Source organism: Tursiops truncatus, chromosome 12 (assembly GCF_011762595.2).
Source record: "Tursiops truncatus isolate mTurTru1 chromosome 12, mTurTru1.mat.Y, whole genome shotgun sequence".
Taxonomy (NCBI): Eukaryota; Metazoa; Chordata; class Mammalia; order Artiodactyla; family Delphinidae; genus Tursiops; species Tursiops truncatus.
Genome location: NC_047045.1, coordinates 18,189,033 through 18,212,607, shown reverse-complemented (window position 1 = coordinate 18,212,607; position 23,575 = coordinate 18,189,033). Strand labels below are relative to the sequence as shown.

The 23,575-nt window shown below is 38.7% G+C and overlaps 1 protein-coding gene across 3 annotated transcripts in view; it reads left to right on the top strand.

The window, feature by feature from the left end:
• The window catches only part of ME1 (malic enzyme 1), a 198,006-nt gene that overhangs the window by 86,087 nt on the left and 88,344 nt on the right, over positions 1–23,575 (top strand). For all 3 annotated transcript variants that reach the window (XM_073789391.1, XM_019929370.3, XM_073789392.1), the window contains exon 6: positions 11,961–12,064. In XM_073789391.1, the coding sequence (XP_073645492.1) occupies positions 11,961–12,064 (104 nt within the window). The remainder of the gene's footprint in view (positions 1–11,960; positions 12,065–23,575) is intronic.

Genomic DNA, 23,575 nt, shown 5'->3' with positions numbered 1-23,575 from the left:
ATTTCAGCTTTTTAAAATTTACTGAGCCTCGTTTTGTGGTCTAACGTGATCTGTCCTGAGAATGTTCCATGTGCACTTGAAAAGAATGTGTATTATGCTGTTTTTGGATGGAATGTTTTATAAATCTATTAAGTCCATCTGGTCTAATGTGTCATTTAAGGCCAGTGTTTCCTTCTTGTTTTTCTGTGTAGATGATATGTTCATTAATGTAAGTGGGGTGTTAAAGTGCCTACCATTATTGTATTGCTGTCACTTTCTCTCTTTATGTTGTTAATACTTGTTTGATGTATTTAAGTGCCCCTATGTTGGGTCATATATATTTTTAATTGTTATATATTCATCTTTGATTGATCCCTTTATCATTATGTAATGTGCTTTATGTCTTGTTATAGTCTTTAAGTCTATTTTGTCTTATATAATTGTTGCTATCCAAGCTTTTTCATAGAATTCTTTTTTTCATCCCATCCCTTACAGTCTGTCTGTTTTTCTATCTGTAGTGAATCTGTTTTAGGCAGCATATATATGGTTCTTTTTTTTTTTTTTAATCTATTCAGCCACTTTATGTCTTTGATTGGAGCATTAATTAATTTACTTCAACAGTAATTTTTGATAGGTATATACTTATTGGCATTTTAAAATGCCAATGCTTAGGGCTTCCCTGGTGGCACAGTGGTTGAGAGTCCGCCTGCCGATGCAGGGGACGCGGGTTCGTGCCCCAGTCCGGGAGGATCCCACATGCCACAGAGCGGCTGGGTCCATGAGCCGTGGCCACTGGGCCTGCACGTCCGGAGCCTGTGCTCCACAATGGGAGAGGCCACAGCAGTTAGAGGCCCATGTGCCGCAAAAAAAAAAAAAAAAAAGCCAGTGCTTTTTGGTTGTTTTTATAGTTTTTCTCTGTTCCTCTTTTTTTCTCTTGTGATTTGATGAGTATCTTTAATGTTAAGTTTGGATTCCTTTCTCCTTATTTTTCGTGTATCTATTATAGTTTTTTTGTTTGTGGTTATGTGAGGTTCATATATAGCAACCTTACATATAGGTGTCTGTTTTAAGTTGATGATCTCGTAAGTTTGAATGCATTCTAACAGCCCTACATTTTTACTCATCCCTTCCCCCACCATTTATGTCTAATGTCATATTTTACATCTTTTTATTTTGTGTATTCCTTAACTACTTATGTTAGATATAGATGATTTTACTACTTTATCTTTTAACCTTTCTACTAGCTGTATAAGTAGTTGGTCCATTACCTTTACTGTATGTTTGCCTTTACCAGTGAGATTTTGCTTTTTGTAATTTCCATATTTCTAGTTGTAGCTTTTTCTTTTTCACTTAGAGAAGTCCCTTTAACATTTTTTGTATGGCCGGTTTAGTGGTGCTGAACTCTTTTATCTTGTGCTTGTCTGTAAAGCTTTTCATCACTCCTTCAAATCTGGATGGTAACCTTGCTGGGTGGAGTATTCTTGGTTGTAGGGTTTTTCCTTTCAACACTTTGAACGTATTGTGCCACTCCCTCTGACCTATAAAGTTTCTACTGAAAAGTCAGCTGATAGTCTTATGGGAGTTCCCTTGGACGTAACAAGTTGCTTTTCTCTAGCTGCTTTTAGGATTCTCTCTTTATCTTTAATTTTTGCCATTTTAATTATAATGTGTCTTGGTGTGGACCTCTTTGGGTTCATCTCCTTTGGGACTCTCTGTGCTTCTTGGACCTGGATGTCTGTTTTCTTCCCAAGGTTAGGATAGTTTTCAGCTATTATTTCTCCAAATAAATTCTCTGCCCCTTTCTCTCTCTTCTTTTGGGACCTCTATAATGTGAATGTTAGTATGCTTCATGTTGTTGCAGAGATCTCTTAACCTGTCCTTATTTTTTACAATTGTTTTTTCTTTTTTCTGTTCATCTTGGTTAATTTCCACTACTTTCTCTTCCAGTTCACCAATCCATTCATTGCTCTTTATCATGTAATCTGCCATTGATTCCTTTAGTGTATTATTATTATTATTTTTTTTTTGTGGTACGCGGGCCTCTCACTATTGTGGCCTCTTACGTTGCGGAGCACAGGCTCCGGACGCGCAGGCTCAGTGGCCATGGCTCACGGGCCCAGCCGCTCCACGGCACGTGGGATCTTCCCGGACCAGGGCACGAATCCGTGTCCCCTGCATCAACCACTGCACCACCAGGGAAGCCCCCTTTAGTGTATTTTTATTTCAGTTATTATATTCTTCAACCTGTTTGGTTCTTCTTTATATTTTTGAACTCTGTTGAAATTCTCACTGTATCCATCCATCTTTCTACCAAATTTGGTGAGCATCTTTATGATCATCACCTTGAACTATTTATTGGATGTATTGCTTATCTCCATTTTATTTAGTTCTTTCTTTTGAGGTTATGGCTTATTCCTTCATTTGGAACAAATTCTTCTGTTTCCTTGTTTTGCCTAATTCTTGTGTTTTTTTCTATGTGGTAGGTAGACTGGTTACGTTTCCCGGTGTTGGAGAAGTGGCCTTCTGTAGATGTCCTCTGGGGCCCAGTGGCACTCTTCTCTCAGAGCCAAATGTTCTAGGGGTACGCCCTGTGTGGGCTGTGTGCATCCTTCTGTTTTGGCACGGCCAACTACTCTGGGCATGCTGGTAGCGGGGCTGGTTTCTGTCTTGGTTGACTGTGAGGCCATGCCTCCTGAGGTGGCTGTGGGCCACCTGGATGGGAGGGTAGGCTTCCTGTGTGTTTGGCTGTGTGACCTAGGGTGGTGTGGGTCTGTTGCCAGTCTGCTGGGTGAGGCTGGGTCCCTGCATGGCTCTTTGTGCAGCTGGGGAGCCTGGGACCGATGCTGGCCTGCTGGAGTATGGGGCCTGGACCCTGGTGCTAATAGGCTAGAGGGAAGATTTCAGAATGGTGCTTTGCTAGAGCCAGTATTATCATAGTAGAATGAGGTCCTCAGAATGGCTGTTGCCACTGCTTCTTTCTCCGAGGGCGGTTCCAGCTGCTTCCTGCGTCTTTAGGTGGCTGTCTAAGATCAGCAAGCGTGTTGGACCCGGGCCCCTGCCTCTGTGCGTGTGAGATTTTGCTTATACTTTTTAGGAGCCAAGTCTCTGTTTCCTACAGTCCTCCAGCTCTCCCAAAGAGAAGCCCCACTGGTTTTCAAAGCCATATATTCTGGGGGCTCATCTCCCCAGTGCAGGACTCCTGGGCTGGGGCGTCTGACGTGGGCTGAGACCCCTCGCTCCTTGGGGAGAACCTCTGATTGTGATATCCCTCCTGTTTGTGGGTGGCTGACCTAAGAGTGTGGGTCCTGACTCTGTCATCTCTGCCTCCCACCCATCTCATTGTGATTTCTTCTTTATGTCTTTACTTGTGGAAAATCTTTTTGGTTAGTGTTCAGGCCTTTCTCTTAGATACTTATTCTATAAGGAGTTGTTATTTTGTTGCGTCTGTGGGAGGAGGTAAGTTTAGGGTCTTCCTACTCCCCTATCTTGGCCACCTGTTGACACTTTATTCTCTTTATGCTTGCACTGCTACTGTACTGAGAAGACAAAAAGAAAACTTAATTCACTGAAATATGGCAGAATGACGGGTTTGTGTGACATGTCATCTAGTTTCTATGTTGCCACTCTGTATTCCACTTTCACATGTGAAAAACCCCTTGTAGTCAAAATGTCCTGCAGTCGTAATTTTTAATCTCATCCCTTTTGTGAATCTCTGTCCAGTTTTAACACTTCATAATAAAAATACAAAAGCAATTGCTAACAACAGTTAGTTTCTTAGCCAGAATAACTTAGCAAAGTTTCATGAAGGCTAGATCCCTTTTTTATAAATTACAAATGTTTTCCTCTTTTATCATAAATACCTATATTGAGTAGTAATGAAAGTAGAAAAGGAATTAGCAGCTGATTGATAGGACAGTCCTCCCTTGCTGTTAAATCACACTTGCCTACCTTCTTCAATCTCTGCAGCTTACAACTAAAAGAAATTTAAAGAACAGAGACACTGGAACTGAGCCGCAGAAGTACTTGCCCAAAAAATACTCTTATTCTTTAAGTTAATAATGCAAAACATTTATTTAGGTAGGATGTTTGTGTTTTTATCTTACCTTTCATCTATTATTTCATAGTCCACGTTTTCTTTAATTTACTTGTGAAGCAGTTGTTATATAAAAGTTATCTTTTACCTGAAATAAATTCTCTTTGTCTCTTAAGAGCATTCCATACTCTCTTTCTTTTTTTTTCTGTTGTTGCCAAATCTTCCCATAGAAGTTATGTTTATCATTTATCTTTTCTTAAGTAAGTGACCAATATCGAAGCTTGGTATTTTACTAAAGATGTGAGTAAATGTTCCTTTTGCCCCCTCCAGTCTTAAAAACTGCTACATGTATCACATGGTGTGTGTTTGCTTGGGCTGCTGTAACAGTACCATCAACTGGGTGCTTAGCCAATAGAAATTTATTTTTTCACAGTTCTGAAGGCTGGAAGTCCATCATCAAGGTGTCAGCAGAGTCACTTTCTTCTAAGCTCTCTCTCCTTGGCTTGTTGTCCTTCAGTGGTATTTTGTCTCTCTGCATCTGTGTCCTAATTTTTTCTTAGAAGAGCACCAGTTATGTTGGATTAGGGCCCACCCTAGTGACCCCATTTAATTTAATTACCTTTTTAAAGACGCTGTCTGCAAATACAGTCATATTCTGAAATACTGGGATTAGGACTTGGACATATGAATTTTGGAGGCGCACAGTTGAGCCCGTAACACATGGTCAGTCTTCAAGAGGGCATGGGCAGTGCGAGTGGGAGAATATTGTCTCTACATAGTCAGTCTCTGTTTATTAAACTGCTGCTCTGGGTCTCAGCTTTTCTGATTCTAGCTTTATGTTGAGTCTGGCCTTCAGTTCATGTGTACAGTGTATCTAGATCTGGAATCCTTATTGGAACTTAAAGTCACAAAGTTGAAGCCTCTTCCTGTTGAGGAGGTTCCCCTTTTGTTCTAGAAAATGCTCTTCATGTTTGGCAAGAAGCAGCTGTGTTGGGGAGAAACTGAACAAAAGAAAAACCTTATAGATTTTTCTGTCATATGAACCTGCCATGTATCTTTCAGCACTTGTACAGAAGTCATTGTTGGCACTAGAATGTGACTGGTACTAGGTTTCTATTGCTACCATGACAAATTACTACAAACTGAGCGGCTTAAAATAGCACAAATATATTACCTTATAGTTCTATAGGTCACAAGCCTGACACAAGTCCCAACAGGCTAAAATCATAAAAGATGTCAGCAGGGCTGAGTTCCACACCCTTGTCTTTTCCAACTTCTAGAGAAATGCCTCCAGTCCTTGGTTCATGGTCCCCTTCATCTATTTTCAAAGCCAGCAATGTAGTGTCTCTCTGACCCTGTTTCTGTCATCCCATTTCTTTCTCTGACTACAGCCAGAAAAGGTTTTTCGCTTTTAAGGACTGACCTTTAATCACATCTGCAAAGTTTCTTATGCCACAAAAGGTAATGTATTTATAGGTTTGTGGGGAGGGGCATGTCATTATTCTGCCTGCCACATGGTCCCAGCTAGGTTGTCAGCATTTCTCCCTCAACCCCCCTCACTTTTTTCTTTTCTTTTGCTGTACGCGGGCCTCTCACTGTTGTGGCCTGTCTCGTTGCGGAGCACAGACTCTGGACGCGCAGGCTCAGCGACCATGGCTCACGGGCGCAGCCGCTCCGCGGCATGTGAGATCTTCCCGGACCGGGGCACGAACCCGTGTCCCCTGCATTGGCAGGCGGACTCTCAACCACTGCGCCACTGGGGAAGCTCCCCCGCTCACTTTTTATCTTTGTCCTTTCATCTTATGGGGATTGCTTGCCATCTCAGTCAAGTGATCCTGCATTTGAATGAGTACTAATCGTTATATTGTATAGTAAAGCCAGAGGAGAGAAGGTAATCTCTCAGTTCCCAGCTTGGTGTGTATTGTCACGTGCTTACTTTTTCATTGTCTCCTCTTACCTCACTCTCTCTAAATTAGGATTATATCAAGGATTTATTCATCTGTTTTCTGAGGCACAACATCAATGCCTTGGGAAAGAGAATGGGGTCTACAGTTTGGTTTTATATGCGCTGTTAAGTCTCAGGAACTCCTTGAAGTTTGTGATCTATTTCAGAAATACCCATTATATAAACGAAAATAGAAAAAAATTTACCCGAGACAGGAATTTTCGGGGAAGTAGAATAATTTTATTTTAACTTAATAATTTAAGGTTGAAACGAGTGGTTCTCAATATACGTTCCATGAACGAACCCCGTTCAGAATTACTGGGGGCATGTGTTAAAAATGCAGAATGCTGGGCTCCACTCCAGACTTACTGAACCGCAGTCAAATTTTAATCATTTTTATTTCCGCTGCTTGCTAACATTCACGCCAGCTCATATGCAAGCTGACATTTTAAGTATTGCTTGAGGCTCTTGCCTGAGCGTTGGCAGTTAGATTGCTTAATCATATTGATGACATGAACCAGCAAAAGAGCAAAAAGTTTATATTATTTCTTTACAGAATTTGGTTTTTCATTTGCAAATAATGAGTAAATAGCAGCAGAGTATGATTATCTGTATATTATAAATATAATTAAAAAATAAATGCTGAAATGGGAAATATTCATAACATTTGTGGCAGATAAAGATTTAAAATGTTCTTAGTATTCAAAGAACAATTCAATGAGAAAATGTTAAATGTGAAATATACAAATTGCCTAAGTGGTCACAGATAATTTAAAAATGAAGAAATGAAAATGGTCAGTAAACTTATGAAAACTGTTTAATGATATTAGAAAAGAAATATAAATGAATACTACTTGATAACATTATTTTTAAATATATTGATATATTTTTAACTTTACTGTGTATTTTATTTATTATATATTTTACATGTATACTTCAGATACACACACACACACACACACACACACATATATGTGTGGAAAGATAATACTGTTCCTTTGGTTGCAACAAAATAAACATATTTATTATATGTCACTGGGGGGTGGGGGATTGTTAATGTGTTCATCCTCTCTAGAAGGGCAGAGTTCCAATACAGATCACAAATTTTAAAAATGTTCATCTACAGACTGCCAACAAACACATGAAAGAATGCTCAACATCATTAATCATTAGAGAAATGCAAATCAAAACTACAATGAGATATCATCTCACACCAGTCAGAATGGCCATCATCAAAAAATCTAGAAACAATAAATGCTGGAGAGGGTGTGGAGAAAAGGGAACCCTCTTGCACTGCTGGTGGGAATGTGAATTGGTACAGCCACTGTGGAGAACAGTATGGAGGTTACTTAAAAATCTACAAGTAGAACCACCATATGACCCAGCAATCCCACTACTGGGCATATGCCCTGAGAAAACCATAATTCAAAAAGAGTCATGTACCAAAATGTTCATTGAATCTCTATTTACAATAGCCAGGAGATGGAAACAACCTAAGTGTCCATCATCGGATGAATGGATAAAGAAGATGTGGCACATGTATACAATGGAATATTACTCAGCCATAAAAAGAAAGGAAATTGAGCTATTTGTAATGAGGTAGATGGACCCAGAGTCTGTCATACAGAGTGAAGTAAGTCAGAAAGAGAAAGACAAATACCATATGCTAACATATATATGGAATTCAAGAAAAAAAAAATGTCACGAAGAACCTAGGGGCAAGACAGGAATAAAGACACAGACCTACTAGAGAATGGACTTGTGGATATGGGGAGGGGGAAGGGTAAGCTGGGACAAAGTGAGAGAGTGGCATGGACATATACACACTACCAAACGTAAAATAGATAGAAAGTGGGAAGCAGCCTCATGGCACGGGGAGACCAGCTCGGTGCTTTGTGACCGCCTGGAGGGGTGGGATGGAGAGGGTGGGAGGGAGGGAGACGCAGGGGGGAGGAGATATGGGAACATGTGTATGTGTGTGGCTGATTCACTTAGTTGTGGAGCAGAAACTAACACACCATTGTAGGGCAATTGTACTCCAATAAAGATGTAAAAAAAAAAAAATGTTCATCTAGTGAGTGATGTGAAAATTTTCCACTATATATTCCGATGTGAAAAGGGGTTATAAAACAGTCTATGATATTGTCCCCAGTTTGGACAGATAATATTATACATGCATAGATGTAAAGAAAAGGACATAGGAGAATATGCATCAAGGTGCTGGTGGTGGGGTGCTACCACTAGCACCTTGGGTAGAGCTTATTGGTTTTCTTTGTTTTTGATTTTACATTTCAGTGCTCTCAAATTTTCTGATAGGAAGTACTGCTTTTTGTAATGATTTTTAAAAACTTTAGAATATTGAGAAAATATTTTTTATTTCTCAGAAACTTTAGACTGGAATGGTAGAAATGAGAGATATGAACAAGGTAAAAGTTGATAGTGATTACTATTAACTTCAAATAAAAATTCCCAAGGTTCCAGAGTTGAGACAGTGCTAAGAAGTATGATAATTAATTTTATCAATATATACCCTCCTTATCTCCTTTTTGAAACTCTCTTACGTTTTCATATGCTTTTGTCCTTTACTCTCTTTCAAAGCCTAAGTTTTTTCCGTCTCACATGCTTCTAAGTCTTTGTAAGTCTTCAGTGACAGCAAATGCATTGCATGTGACACCTCTTGTTAAAGAAGGTCTAATCTTTTTAAAGTGTTTGCTTAATACCAAGTCTTTCATTTATTTTCCAACAAAGATCTATTAAGTTTTTACTCTTGGCTGTGAGAAGTTTTTAATCCAATGAATTAATGTCACTTCTGTGCCAGGCTACTTGGTCTATGGTGCCATTATCACAACTGGGTAATCTTGTTAAATTGCTTTTTGTAGATGTTATTTTTTTGTCAGCCAGATCTCCAAGAATGCACTCATTATTAAAGCTTTAATTATCATGAAATTTTTAAAAAAGAGTAACTTTTGACAGAGACATTATGACTGGAAGAATTTTATAACTTCCTGATTTAATTCAAAAGCTTTATCTTGTTCATAAATCTTCATAACTGACTCTTCACTGTAGCAGACTTCTTAATGATATACTTTAATTACTATCATGGGAAAGAATGAGAGAAAAGAGAAGGGAAACATGTAACATCTTTTCTCAATTGTGTTCTTTTTCTAATTCACGTTTTAGAAGTCCAACTATGTCCCAGACATGGAGAAAGTATTTTAATTCTGGCAGCCATTAGTAGCTCATTGGCACTTCAACATCAACTGTTCAGAAGCCTGCCAGTAGATTGTTTAAAGCTTTTAGGCCTCAAGGAACAGCTGGGCTTTACAACAGTACTGTTTCAGATTTTACATTTCCTGTGAAATACATTTATATGATTTGATATGCTAACTTCCAGCTAGCCAGAAAGCCTTAACCCATTGTTGTGCAGTACATTATAAGTGGGACGACCACATAATGTATTGGCCAAACCAAGGCACTTTCACAATGAAAGAGGATACTATTAGTAATTACACTAGGGCAAGACGTGTGAACTGGGCTATAGTTTCTGTTGTCTGTAAGCAAATTCCAACTTAGGTGACTCAGATGGTTCAACCTTCTTAACAACATAACCACACCTGCAAAACCATATCATTTATCTGTAAACCACCTCCAAACCTAGTGACTTAGAATAATTGCTGTTTTATTAATGTTCTTGATTCCCTGGGATGGCTGGGGAGGCTGGACTTCTTGGGACAGCTTAGCCTTTCTCTGTAGAGATTCTCACCCTTCACACATTGTTCACATTCCACATGTAAAATATGCTCATCTCCATCCTAGGTTTCCAAAAATGTCATCCCAGGAAAAACAGCAGGCCCACAGTTCAGGATCCTGTCATCTAAATCAGGTCTAGATGCAAATGAAGACCCTCGTGTTTTGCTCCTTGATGTAGTTCCTCCTGTATGTTCCCACGTACCAAGCATACAGTGGTGAGGCAGGGACAGAATGACTGCAGTCAACACTCCCTTTCAGAATGGCAGGAATAGGAGTCATATGGCTCTAAGTGGTTCATAGCAATTCTGAATTCCCAGTGGACGTATGTTGCCAGGCCACCTACTTGAGGAGCAGGGAATGTTCTTTGAAGAGTCCCAGTTCTTCTTCTTCAGAGTGGTTCTGTAGTTCATTGTTCTCCTAGGCTTTTGGCTCTTCTGTCTGGGTTCTTGGCTCTGTCCTCTGAGATAGTCTTCCTGTTCCATAAGAAATGGCCCCATTGCATCAGAATGGCTCTCTCAGTCTGCTTCCTGCCTGTGGAAAGTGGAGGATCCAGTGAAGTATTTTCATTTTGAAGTGTCTCTGTGTCAATTAATCCAAGTAGTACAGTACCTTTAAAAATTTCTTTTCGGCTTTCTGTATATCAGATTATAGTCTACTACATTAGATAAAGACCCTACTCACAATTCTTTTCAAAATAGGCCTTCTCCCTATTATTGGTTGACATATCAGAGTGCTGTGGTACCAGTTCGACTGAACTAGGCAAAATGGTCTCCTAGGCTCCACTTTAAATCATTCAGAAGCTTTCAAAAGAGTTATTACAACCACACACTTAATTTGTTCTTTGACCACAGGCCTTATTTTACTTTGGAAATCTTTTGCAGGCAAGTCTTGTGTCCTCTATATTCTGTTTAAATGTTGCTCACAAGCTGAACATTTCCTTCTTTAGTTCATGTCCGTTTTAACCTTAGCACACAGCCAGTTTATGCATTCAGCATTCTGCCTGGAAATCTTTTTAGTCAGATTCACAAGTGCGTTAGGTACATTCTTCTCTATTCTAGGTTACTGAAGGTGGCAGTGTTGTCAATTGTTTCACTGTTATGTCAAACAGATTGCCATTTTTCCCAGGCTGTAAAAAGTTTGTCTTTGTAATTTCTTTCAGCAGTATTTTGTGCTTTCCAGTATATAGGCCTTCCACATGTTTCGTTAAATTTGTCCCTATGAATTTTATGTTCTGGAATGCTGTTGTAAGTGGAGTTGTATATTTTATTTCATTTCAACTATTCATTGCTAGTATATAGATATACATTTGATTTGTGTAAATTGACCTTATATCCTACAATCATGTTAAATTCATGTATTATTTCTAGTGAATTTTTTGATAGATTCCTTAGCATTTCCCATGTACATGGTCATGTGTGTACAAATAGAAACAGTTTACTTCTTCCTTTCCAATCCTTATTCCTGTTTTTTTCTTTTTCTTGCCTAATTTTAATGGCTAGGATCTCTAGTATGCATAGTGTTGAATAGAAGTGATGAGACTAGATATCCTTGTCTTGTTTTCAGTTTTAGGGGAATAGCATTCAGTCTTTCACTGTTAAATATGTTGTTTGTTGTGGGTTTTTCACAGATGCCCTTTATTAGTTTGAGGAATTTCCTTTCTATTCCTAGTTTACTGGGAGCTTTTGTTATAAATGGGTGCATATTACTGTATATAAATTATACCTCAATTAAAAACTGATTTTATTAAAAAATTACCTATTCTAAAGCTTAAACAGAGTAGTGTTGCCTGATATATGTGTATATATATATATGTGTGTGTGTGTGTGTGTGTATCAGTTTTAGAAAAAATCTAAGAAAGGAATTGCTGTCTTTCCATTTCCTAAGCTAATATGATACTTCAAATCTCAGTATTGTTTTTCTATGTGATGAGCTTTGCCTTTTGAATTTTACACAACTGAGAGATTTTAATACCTTTTCTCTCCTCTAGAATAAGACATAAGAATAACAGTAAAAACATAAGAATCTTTTAAATGTTTAGTAATTATATTTCATATTCTTATTTATAAGCACTGTAGCTATATTATATATAATACTAAATAATAACTCTGTAGGTTAATTCTGAATCAGTATAGCTAGATTTTATTTCCATTTCTATCCTTTTTGTACAGATGAGAAAACTGAGGTTCACTCAGAAAGAGTAAATGACTTGCTTTTAGTTATTTCTATACTTACGGTAACTTTTTTTATAAATAGGAGTTACTTAAAGATCCATTGTACATTGGACTCCGGCAGAGAAGAGTGAGAGGTCCTGAATATGATGATTTCTTGGATGAATTCATGGAGGCAGTTTCTTCCAAGTACGTATAATCTTTATTTTATCTATTTTTAAGTTAAATTTCAAAAACTTAAAGATAACCTAACATAATAAACTGTAAAAATATCCAAGTATGGTGCAGTATGTTTAACAACTAGAAGTGATTTGAATGAAATATATATATCTCCTCATAACTGTTGCTGGCCAAATGATAATCTCATGTGTCTCCCCCGCCAAAAGTTGTCTCTGTTTCTATCCCTGAAGATACTTTTTTCTTACAAGAATCTTCAGATTCTGTTGTTCGGGAGGCATGATTATGGTGAATGAGGCAGTGGCTAGTGACTAAATTACCTGGGCAAGCCTTTTCATGGTTACTGGCAGTCTGTACTTTGTTTCTGGCTGCTGGTAAAATCTGGTCTTCCGTCATCTTTGTGGGTGAATCTGACTCTTGCGGTAGGAGAAGCAGAGGAAGAAGTGAGCATGAGTTAGTACAATCCACAGGGTCCAGAATGGAGCAAGATCCATGAATCTCTGATTAAATCGACTGTATTTGGTTAAGATGCAGTACAATATTTCACCTGGTCTAGGTAGCATTTAATTGTGGACCCAGGGCTACTGTAAAATTATCCAGTTTTTTTTCCTTCAAGATAGAGACTTCTGCCATAATTTAGTAATAAGTTCTGAGAGAATTTTGTCACACTGACAGCCATCCCATTTGTTTCTGTATAGCCACAGAAACCATGTCCTATTTAAAAACACATATGTTGCTTTGGTTTTTCATAGAAATGAACTCATCACTAGAATCAGTTGTAACTATAGACATACTTCTTGTTTTTTTTTTATTACAAGGTTTAATTTTAAGAAGTTGAATTCAACAGCCGAAAATGCTTTCATCAGCTTGCACAGTATTTAGAATATTTTGAATCTCTTATTACCCGAGATTTTGTGCAGAGTATATTTGCCAATTAGTATGGACTACTTTTTTGCCATTAGTATGGACTACTACTGATTTATTTATTGTTATTATTAACTTAAACTTATAATAAACTACACTTACTCATAGAAATAGTTGAGAAACTCTACAGTTTCAGTTCAAGATTTCATGGTACAGTTAATTGATAGTAGTTTTTCATGTTTAAATTCCTTACCCTGTAAAATTTATGTAAGTTTTTGAAATTGTGTGTAACTTTGTAGGTAGCAACATTAATCAAGAGATTGTATAGAGAATACTGCAAGGCTATATGAAAGAAAAGGAAATTCGCAACATATTTGTTTTTATTTTCTGTTTGTGTAAATAAAATCTATCTTTATATCAATAACTTAAATATACTCACAAAGAAGCTGTTAAAACAAGTTATGAGCTTAGCGTGTATGGCCTATATACTTAAATGCTGTTAACTAAAATGAATATTTCCATAATCAAGGAAAAGCTTTCCAGATGAAAAGCTAATTTTGAATAAGCTGTGTCAGTCTAGAATCAGAAAAGCTGTTGTTGTTTTTTTTTAAATGTTGAATTGAGAGGTTACCTACGATCTATAATAAGGAAATGGGGTTTGACAAGAGTCAACAATAATTTAAAATGCAGAGACCACCTATAAATCAGGAATTATACTTCTGGGCTCTTCCCAGAGAAAAATCCCACAGACTTTTCAAAGACACTTCCTGGCAGGACACTACTTTGGGAAAAGTTTTCTAGTAATGAAACCTAGTACTACCAAATTAAATTGGGGAGTAGTCCTGAAGATAAGCCCAAGATCATTTAAAAAGGAAATATAACTTACATTCAAGGTGGAAAATGCCTGTTACAAGTTGGCTTAGCCAGGAATCTGGTTCTGAGATGGAGATATTAAGGAGTATGCTTGGAATCAACCCCTTTGGAGGGGGAGGGGACAGAAAAAGAAGTGGATAAAAGAGAAGTTGAGCTGCAACGTCGACCGGCCAACAGCCTTGGGACCACCCCTGCATGCTATTTAGACCCTTAAGGAAAAACTAATTTCCATTCCCCACTCCCCGAGCAACATTATGTTGGTTTTATAATTTACTATCTTGTCAGGGTTGGGATGGGGCAGTTGCAACTTCTTCCTCTTGGCTTTCTCTACAATTACATATCTTACCTCATAGGCCAAAGATTTGATACGGGTGTTGTGGCAGTCGCCAAGTATATGTCTATCCTGGTTCTATATTTGGGGACTGTGGAAATCACCACCGCCTGGGTCTGTGGTCCCAGTGGATCCAGTATGAACTAGACATTGGCCAGGGCACCATTAATTACGGGCCTCCATACGCTTCTAACGTGGAGGGACAGCATATTGATGCTTCAGGTCTCCTGGTATCACTGTCAACTCTGTGCCCTCAAAATGTTTGGGTATTCCCTGTCCCCAGTGCACAGTGGCTTGAATAAAGGGCTATAGGTCCGTTTGGGGAAGGATTGGGGGAATTATTATCTTGTAGTCTTTTTTTTTTTTTTTGCGGTACACTGGCCTCTCACTGTTGTGGCCTCTCCCGCTGTGGAGCACAGGCTCCGGACGCGCAGGCTCAGAGGCCATGGCTCACGGGCCCAGCCGCTCTGCGGCATGTGGGATCTTCCCGGACCGGGGCACGAACCCGTGTCCCCTGCATCGGCAGGTGGACTCCCAACCACTGTGCCACCAGGAAAGCCCTGTCTTGTATTCTGGCCATGTGTTGCAAGATCCTCCCTTCTGGAGACTAGACTTCTTCCATCAGTGAGTCCAAAAATTAGCGAAGGTTTGGAAACCGAGCATGTGATTGGGACTTCGTTGGGGCAGCTACCCTCAGCTTTGTGGTCATACGTCTTTGATTTCTTTTGAATGTACCTATTGAATAGTAGCCTCATTAGCTTCTTATTTTGTCTCTAGGGATGCCATACTCCATGAATTAGGTCAATAACTGTGGGTCAGCACCCCCTGCACACCAACCTTGCCACTCTCAGGATGATTGTATCTACCTGGCTTCTGGTGGCTTCCGGTCCTCATCTGGTTCTATTATCCCCATTGCTGTTAATGAGCCGGGTTCCATAAAAACCTTTCCTCTGTCACTTCTGACCTTCAGAAGAGAGCCACCACGCAGAACCTAGTAATGTAGATGTCTTCTCACTAATACATTCCTCATGGCTTTGGTAAGTGGTGTGTTTTCTGGACCTTCCCAGGCAACATCACCATCCAATGGGGTTCTGGCCTTATGTAGCATGTGCACCCCAGAATGCACTCTCTGAGCCTGTACTCCCCTCTTCTGCCATCTGCCCCCGCATTCTTAGCATTTCAGCATTACATGAGCTGTTACTTGGCCCCTGTTTTTAGGAACCATCCTAGTAGCCAGTTTGTACTGTCTCCTGAGATTCTTGCTGGTTGTAAATCTTGCATCTCAGCACAGTGCCCTCAAATCAATAAACCCTCCCTTATCTCATCTTAAATTCCAGCCCCTTTGATTAAACACCCTCAGAATTTAATCTTAGATGTACTCTCCTTGCTAATGTAAACTTGCTAGATCTTGCAGTTCCTTTCTCAAATAAATAGCCTCTTTCTTTTTCCTTTATCAGGCGTCTTACATCCCAGGTGGGTTATATTGTGATATAACCCTAGTTGTATAGGCCAAAGTTTCTGGAGAGGAGGTGACGGTGGACAGATGGGGGGTTGCAGAGGCACAGGTGGTCTTATGGGAGAGAAGCCTCTACCTACATCATCCTGAAAAAAGAAGGGGCAGGCCACTTTTGTGGGTTCAGAAAGTTCTGGGGAATCTGGGAATTCAGGATTTTGGGAGGCATCAAACAAGACATCTCATCCCATGTGGCAGGATCCTGTTCTTTTCCAGTCAGAATCCTGACTTGGCACATCTTCTGTGCCTGGAAGTTAGGGAGTTTTTGACTACTCTGACGATTAATCCCTGTTCCTGGCCATTACCTTTCTTTGCCCAAAAGCTGCAAGATCTGAGAGCATTTTTGTATCTACCAGAGAGTTCCTCTGGCTTTCTTGTTGGTGGTTACTTGCCCTTAGCTTTTTTTTTTTCTTCAAATTTACAAATGCATTCTTTTTTTTTTTTTTAAATTCTATTGGGGTATAGTTGATTTACAATGTTCTGTTAGTTTCAGGTGTACAGCAAAGTAAATCAGTTATACATATATTGCCCTTAGCTTTTTATATTCTTTTTCCATTGTCCTTATAGTTTTTATTTCTCCTATGTTTCTCAAACTTCATTCTGGCTAAACTGTTCCCCTTCTGCTGGTATACCATCCCAGCCTACCTCTGGTGGGAGCTTTAACAGGTGGATAACCACCTTGTGCCAGGGGTTCTCTGTGTTCCACTGGGGTTGGGCTCCTCTTTGCCAGCCAGGCAACTAGTGACCTAGCTCCAAAGCCCCATCTGATCACCTGCTTTCTCAGACCACTCCTGGTACCATCTGTCACAGATTAGGTTACCTGGGAAACATATTTTGAAACGACCTTTACTATTCAGAGGTTTATAAGAAGTGCCCTACCCTGTGGAAGGGGTACCCAGGCGGCAGGAATGGGCACAGGGAAAAACTGAGCTGGGACGCAGCACAAGACACCTTCCTCTGGCCCCACGGGGAACTCTGCAACTACAGTGGCTTTTCAGAATTGGCCCCAGTTGGGCTGAGATAGCCAAGCCTTTCTATTCCTACATCAGTTAGTCATTGGATGTGTGTCACCCTGAGAAAGAGCGTGACCTATGGTGTAGTGTTCTCTGTAGCTGAGGCAACCCCTGGGCAACAGTGGGGGATCTGAGAGCCATAACACCGTGATATTTAGATTAAGATGAAAACTGAGCAGAAAAAAAGTTTTACGGTTTGTAATAAAGGCAGGTGCTAGAATCTGTAGGGTGGACCATATTCCTGATATTCTGTTATAAGTCAGATGATAGACAGATGCTAGCCTCTGCATAGTATTTTTGCTTTGGAAACATTGGCCATTGGAGCAAAGCATTGAGTTGCCCCAGGCAACTGTGCCCTAACAGGAGCTAGATCTCTCCAGTAAGAATGTCGTGTCAATCTGTTTTTAATTTCTCATTGTTTTGATTCATTCATTCATTTGTTGAAAGCCAGGCACTGTGTTTGGTGCTGGGGATATGGGGCTGAGTCGGACAAAAATAATCCCTGCCTTTCACATAGCTTCTCTATTAGAGGAGACAGATAATAGACAAGAAAATATAAGCAAATGAAAGAATGAAATTCATAGTGAATGCAATGAAGGAAACAGGAAATTGGACTGAGAATAATAGTGACTTAATTTATATAAATCAGATGAGTGTTATAGATACCAGTTACCTCTTCTATGAAGTCCGTTGTCAAAGTCATGATACTTTTTAGTCATGGTACTTTTGTTGAAAATTAATAGGAGCTCTTTGATTATAGTTAGGTAAATTCATTAACAGTGGAAAACTGAATTCAGAAAGTATTGATTGATTAGCCTGGATACTAAGTAGCAGCTCCAATGGAGTACCACAGGTCTGTTTCCCTAGTATTTGCCTTTTCAACGATTTTACCAGTTGGTCCTAGTAATTCTACATCTGAGAATATAGGTTAAGAAAATAATCCTGAATAAGAAATAATTTCTATGCCCGGATATGTTCACTGAACATTTTTAGTACATGATTTTCTTCCCTCTGCTTCCAGAATAGCACACCCTCCTCGCTTTCCTTCTACCTCACTGGTTGCTCCTTCACACTTCCCTTGGCTTCTTTCTTTTCATTCCCTTGACCTCTATACTTTACCGTACTCCAGGGCTTGGAGCTTTCCTCGTTACTTGGTGACCTCCTCTGGTCATTGATCTTTATATCTGTGACTCCGAAATCTGTGTTTGGAGCCTGTACCTCTCCTCTGAACTCCAGGATCATAGTCTGCTTCCTCCGTGATACAGATCTGCACTAGAAAGAAAGAGCCTTATGGAGCCCGTGGGGAGCTGGACTCCCGACCTCCCACCCACCCCACCCCGCTCCTGCTGCAGTCTTTCCCACCCAGTAAGTGACAGCCCATTCTTCCTGTTCCTGAGATGAAAATCACTGGCGTTATCACTCTGTACCATGCTACTTGCAAAACTTGTTAGCTTTAACTTCAAAATGTATCCAGAAGCTAGCCATTGCTCCTTGTCTGTATTGTTACTTCCCTTATCTGAACCTCTTCTCCCTGATTGTTGGTAACAGTCTCCCGACTAGTTTGAGCTGTTCCTCCCTTGTTGCCCTTTAGTCTGTTCTCAACACAGAAGCTAAAATGAATGTACGTTAGGTAGTTTCTCTGCTCAGAACCCTGCAAGGGCTTATCATTTCATGCAGAATAAAAATAAGTCCTTGCCGTAGCAAAAAAAGGCCCTGAACCATCTGATTCCTTGTTTGCTATTTTTCTAATTAAAGCCAGGCGTGCTAATGCCTCAGGGCTTGTCATTTCTTCTCCTTGGAATTCTCCCACCCTCACCTTGCCCAGTTTTCCACATGGCTAGCTCTCTCCTCCTTTCAAGAGATATTTAAAATTCCTCAAGGGAGTTCCCTGGCAGTCCAGTGGGTAGAACTCGGCGCTTTCACTGCCGGGGGCCTGAGTTTGATCCGTGGTCAAGGAACTAAGATCTCATGGCGTGGCAAAAAATAATAATAATAAAATAAAATGAAATACAGTTTCCTCAAATATCTCTTTCTCAATGAGGTCTTCCTTGAGCAACTTATTTACAATTTTACCCCCAACTCATTTTTCTTCTTCTCTGCATTTATCAGTATCTGACATATATATATTTCTTTATGTTCTGCCTACGTCCTTATACTGTAAGTTTCATGAGAGCGGGAGTTTACTCTCTCCTTCGCTACCCTATTGCTGGTTTCTAAAATATTATCCAGCGTGTGATAAGTACTCAGTAAATATTTGTCAGATGAATGATTGAATTTGATTTGTTTTGTTTATATAGCTTAAAATGATAGGTATGAATGGCAGAACTCTGGTATTTTAAATAATTCCTTCTTTTCATGTGATTTAATTTCAGGAAATATTAAAACTCTTATAATCCTTACATACTGCCAAGTGTATATTAAAATCACTACTTGTAGGCCTCCTTAAATGTTTGTGTTTGTTTCTGCGCTTGTACTTCTTGTAGTAGCCTTTGTTTTCCAGAATCAGTTGCTTCTGAAAGTTAATAAGAAAAGTAGTGGCAGCTTCAGCTTTGCTGTCTAAAATTCTTTATATCAGAATTTCATCGATAGTTATTAACTGAATGAGAAAACAGGCAGTACCTCAAGTGAGCTTTAAAAAGCTAGTATTAAATTTTTTTATGAAAGTAATAGAAACTATTCAGCAATGACTGTACTTAATATTTTCCTTTCCCTCTTTAAATGATTAAAATTAAAAATCCCTTGGAAGCACTAAGAATGGCAACAAGGATGATTATTATATTTAGACCTCAACCTTGGCTGCCATCACAAATTTTATTATGCTGTGTCACGTAACCCTTAAGAGAAATAATTCTAGTTTGAAGCCATTCCATCTGCCATTTGCCACAAGGTGTGGTAGTGGTGTTTTCATACAACGACGCTTTCTTTACTGATTCAGCATTGAACTAAAGCCTTGACTATGTGCCTGAGACAGACCAGACTGTTTAGAGAAGTTATTAATTTGGTCAAAGGTCACATATCAGATTTCAAAGGTATAAGATATATAGCCCCCGATTATCATGGCCAGATTTACTAAATATATTTTTATTATCATTATAATATCCTCTCTTTCTAAAGATGTCATCAGATGTGTAAGTTAATGCGCTCTTCATCCTTACACAGGGCTGCAGTTCAATACTTTCTCCACCATTCTGCGTTAAATCTTTGGCTGCCCCGTAGGGAAGGGGCCTTTTTATTGTCCTGCTGTACTTCTTTCTGCCATTTCTGCTGCAGTTAATTTCATGGCTGACTCTCTGTGCTGCCTTCTTCCACATATTCCAGTCATTGCCTTTTATGCCTGCTCCTTGTTTTAGAAAAATGTGTATATTTATAGCTTAGATGATTTTATCTATAAATCTGTGAGTCCCTTTGGATTCCACCTGTCACTTTGGGCAGCATAATTTACTTTGGTTTTCATAAGAAATGTAATAAAAACATATGACTCTATGGGACACCACTGCTATTCTTCCTTGTGGTCCAAAGGTGATGTAAACCATTTGAAAAAGAAATCAAGTGGAAAGAATGTCTTTCAATATGAGAAAAATCAGCAACCATGTTACTAAGGAACATGACTCAAATCTAATTTATGACTAGATTTTTTTTCCATTTTTCCATCCAAAGAAAGATCAGATTCACACTTTAACTATAGCCATATTTTTCTTGGAATGCCAGCTATTTCTGTTTATAACTTTCTCTCTACTTTTTTTTTTCAAGTGAATGAAAAAGATAGGTCATGTAAGTATTAAAAATCTATAGGTATACGTTTTGTGTGTGTGTGTGTGAATATAAATACATTTATATTCCCTAAAAGATTTAAGGTGGATATATACCTTAGTATTTTAATGTTAGTTTTGCATCTTTGCCGTATTCCCGTCCAGCCTTGGTGGAACCAGTTTGACTTGGAGGAGCAAGTGAAATTTATTATCTTTCTGAACATAGTTTACAACTCTTTTCTTTCAGATGCTTTGCTTTCCTAATCCTAGTTTATTCTAATCATTAATTCTAATTGTATTAATTCCAGCATTCCTTTAATATGGGTGTAAATTTTTTACACTGATTTTGTTCTGTTTGTATGAGTCTTATGTATGTATTACTTTATTGTGCCCTATTTTCCTTACTTGAATGTGAGTTTTGTCAGAAAAAGCACTTTATTATCAAGAGATTACTTTATTTCTCACTGTCCCACGTTATGCTATACTACATAGTGAGAATAAAATAACTCCCGTTGAAAGCATTACTTAAACGTTGAAGCTAACCGTCATCAAACTACACATATCCGAAGGAAAGGTGATTTCCTAACATAAACTAGAGAATCATACAATTTTCCAAATAAAGTGGCTCTGCCTGTAGTAAACTAAAGGTTTGAATTTTAATTACAGAGAGACATGTATGTTTTAGATTTTAAATTTTCTCTAAAGAAGCAAAGTATTTTAATAAATTCCTGTTGTATCCATTGTTACCTCTCTTTTTCTCTTTGAATCAGCAAACATTGAGAGCTATACAGAGGCATCCCTTATATTTTATCTGAGTTTATTAAAGCTAAATTACTGTATTTATTAAAGATAATCATTCTGTTTTGACAGTTTTTATACCATGCTTCCTCATTTTCTTCTTTGCCTATTCTCCTGACTTTCATTTAGCTTAGTGAAGCCCAATTTCTTAAAAGCTTGTGTTTCTTGTTGTTTTCCGTCTCTATCACCATATGTAATAAATTAGAGAAAATGAATGAATATATCTGCTCCTTGGCAATATTAAAAAAGGAGACTCACTGTAGATTTCCTTAGTTGTATTCATAGATTAATCTAAAAACAAAAGCAAAAAACCACTACCAGTAGCGATTCCTTTTGGGTCAAAACAAGGTCCTTTGTTATAACCTTCTTTCGTGCCCTCCTTAGTTTATATGTATTTATAAACAAAGATAAAGCAGGTATGCACATATGAAAGCAGTTTAGGTTTTATTTTTAGAAACTATCTGTATGGCTGGGTTTGTTGGGGAAATAGTGTAACCGTATTTGAACGAGAGAGAGATAATTTTATTATTGGAAATTAAAGATGCTGAAAGGAAAAGAGGAATTAAGGAAGCAAAGTCAGAAAGTTGGTTGGGGTAAGGTCAGAAATTAAAGGGACTTTTTTGTTCTACTAGGAAATGTGGAATCTAATTTGCAGTGAATGTCGTATCTGGACCTAATGTTATTGCTGATGGTCAGAACATTTCAGTTAGTAGAAGCCAGAGCCCTTGTGCTGGCCCGTCCTCACCTCCCTGGCTTCCTCTGCCACTCTCTGCCCTGCCTTCCCTGTCACTGGACTCTCAGGGTATATTTTTCCCAATTTGTTCTTGCTCTTCTCTTTCTCTGAAATCTGCTCCCTCCTCTACCCTGAAATCTACTTGGTCAACTTGGTTTTTCAGTATTTGTTGAAATCTTACCTTCTTCTGAGCTTATCCTGATTCCCCCAGATGATACTGAAACAGCCCCACCTTCCCACCACCCCTGGCTCTCCTGATACACTTGCTTTGCTCGACTTTTTCTTACGATATAACTTTATATTATTTACAGAGATGATACCATTGTGTATAATTCATTTATTACATTTTTTGCTTATTGTGTGTCTCACCCATTAGAATGTATGTTCCCCAAGGACAGGGATCTAGTTTGTTCCTTTTATGAGCAAGTTCCTATATCAATGCCTGGCACAGAACAGATATACGATAAATACTTGTTGAACCGAATTGAACTACACTCAAAGGGAGGCCACACAAGAGAGTATGAGTGAATTGGCACAAATCTTTTCTGTTACTAGAAAATTAAATGTTAAACATGCCTTACTTTTGATGAGTTACTAGCATCATTTTCATGTGGAAGGAGAGCCATAAAGATGTTGTGAGTGATGAATACCTGATTTTCTCAGGTCTCATGAATAGACTGTTTCTTGAGGGACTAAAAATAAGTGCTGAGGTTGGTATGTTACATAAAATAATAACTACATTCAATGTAAGCAGGTAGTAGTTACTTTTTGAGCTGATAGATTTCAAAGTTCTGTTATTTAAAGCTGTAACAAAATTTGTGTAAAATTTGCCCTAATCAAGACATAAGAACAAAATAATCATTCGTATTGCCAAGATGGTTACATTCTGGCTAACTCAATTTTCCATCGCTTGACTGTTTCTTTTATTTCACAAATTATAAAGCAAGCCAGAATTACCATAGCATGCCACAATTTTAATTTAACCATGATGTAGTGATTAATTCTTCAGACTGTTTTTCTTTGTGGTATCCACAGATGGTGACTCATTTATTTTTCATATCTTCAGTCAAAATAATACCACGTCCTGCAGTATATGTGTAAAGACTGCCACATTTGTGCATAGGAAACAAAACAAGCCGCTGTTAAATTTATTGTTAGCCAATATGGTGAGATAGGGACTGTAGAAATTCAAATGGAAAAAAGACTTAATCATTCTGAGCACAGGTTGGAGTGGGGTCGCCTGGGATAGGTTCACAGTCCATTTCTTCAGAGGGCTCACAGGATGAATTTCTTATGTCAGTGAGTTCACCGTAGTTTGGATCTGACTCTCAGCTCACGAAGTTTAGAAACCCGACTACAAAGCCCACATCTCAGGAACATGGGATATGTAAAACCTTGGCTTTGAAAAGTGCGTGGGCAGATGCGCTTTAGTATGTAGATTTCTGTCTTAAGTGAGAGGGTGGATTATAATTAAACACTCTCTGAAGTGTTCCAACTTTAGGATTTTATTGAAGTACTAAAGAAGCTGTATATTGGTTCACAATTCAGGGCTGATCTGTAGCCTAAAACTTAGTGAGTCAGTTGAAAATGTTGATCACATCATATAATTATACTTGACCCAGAGGAATAAGCTCATTCAATGTTTTAAA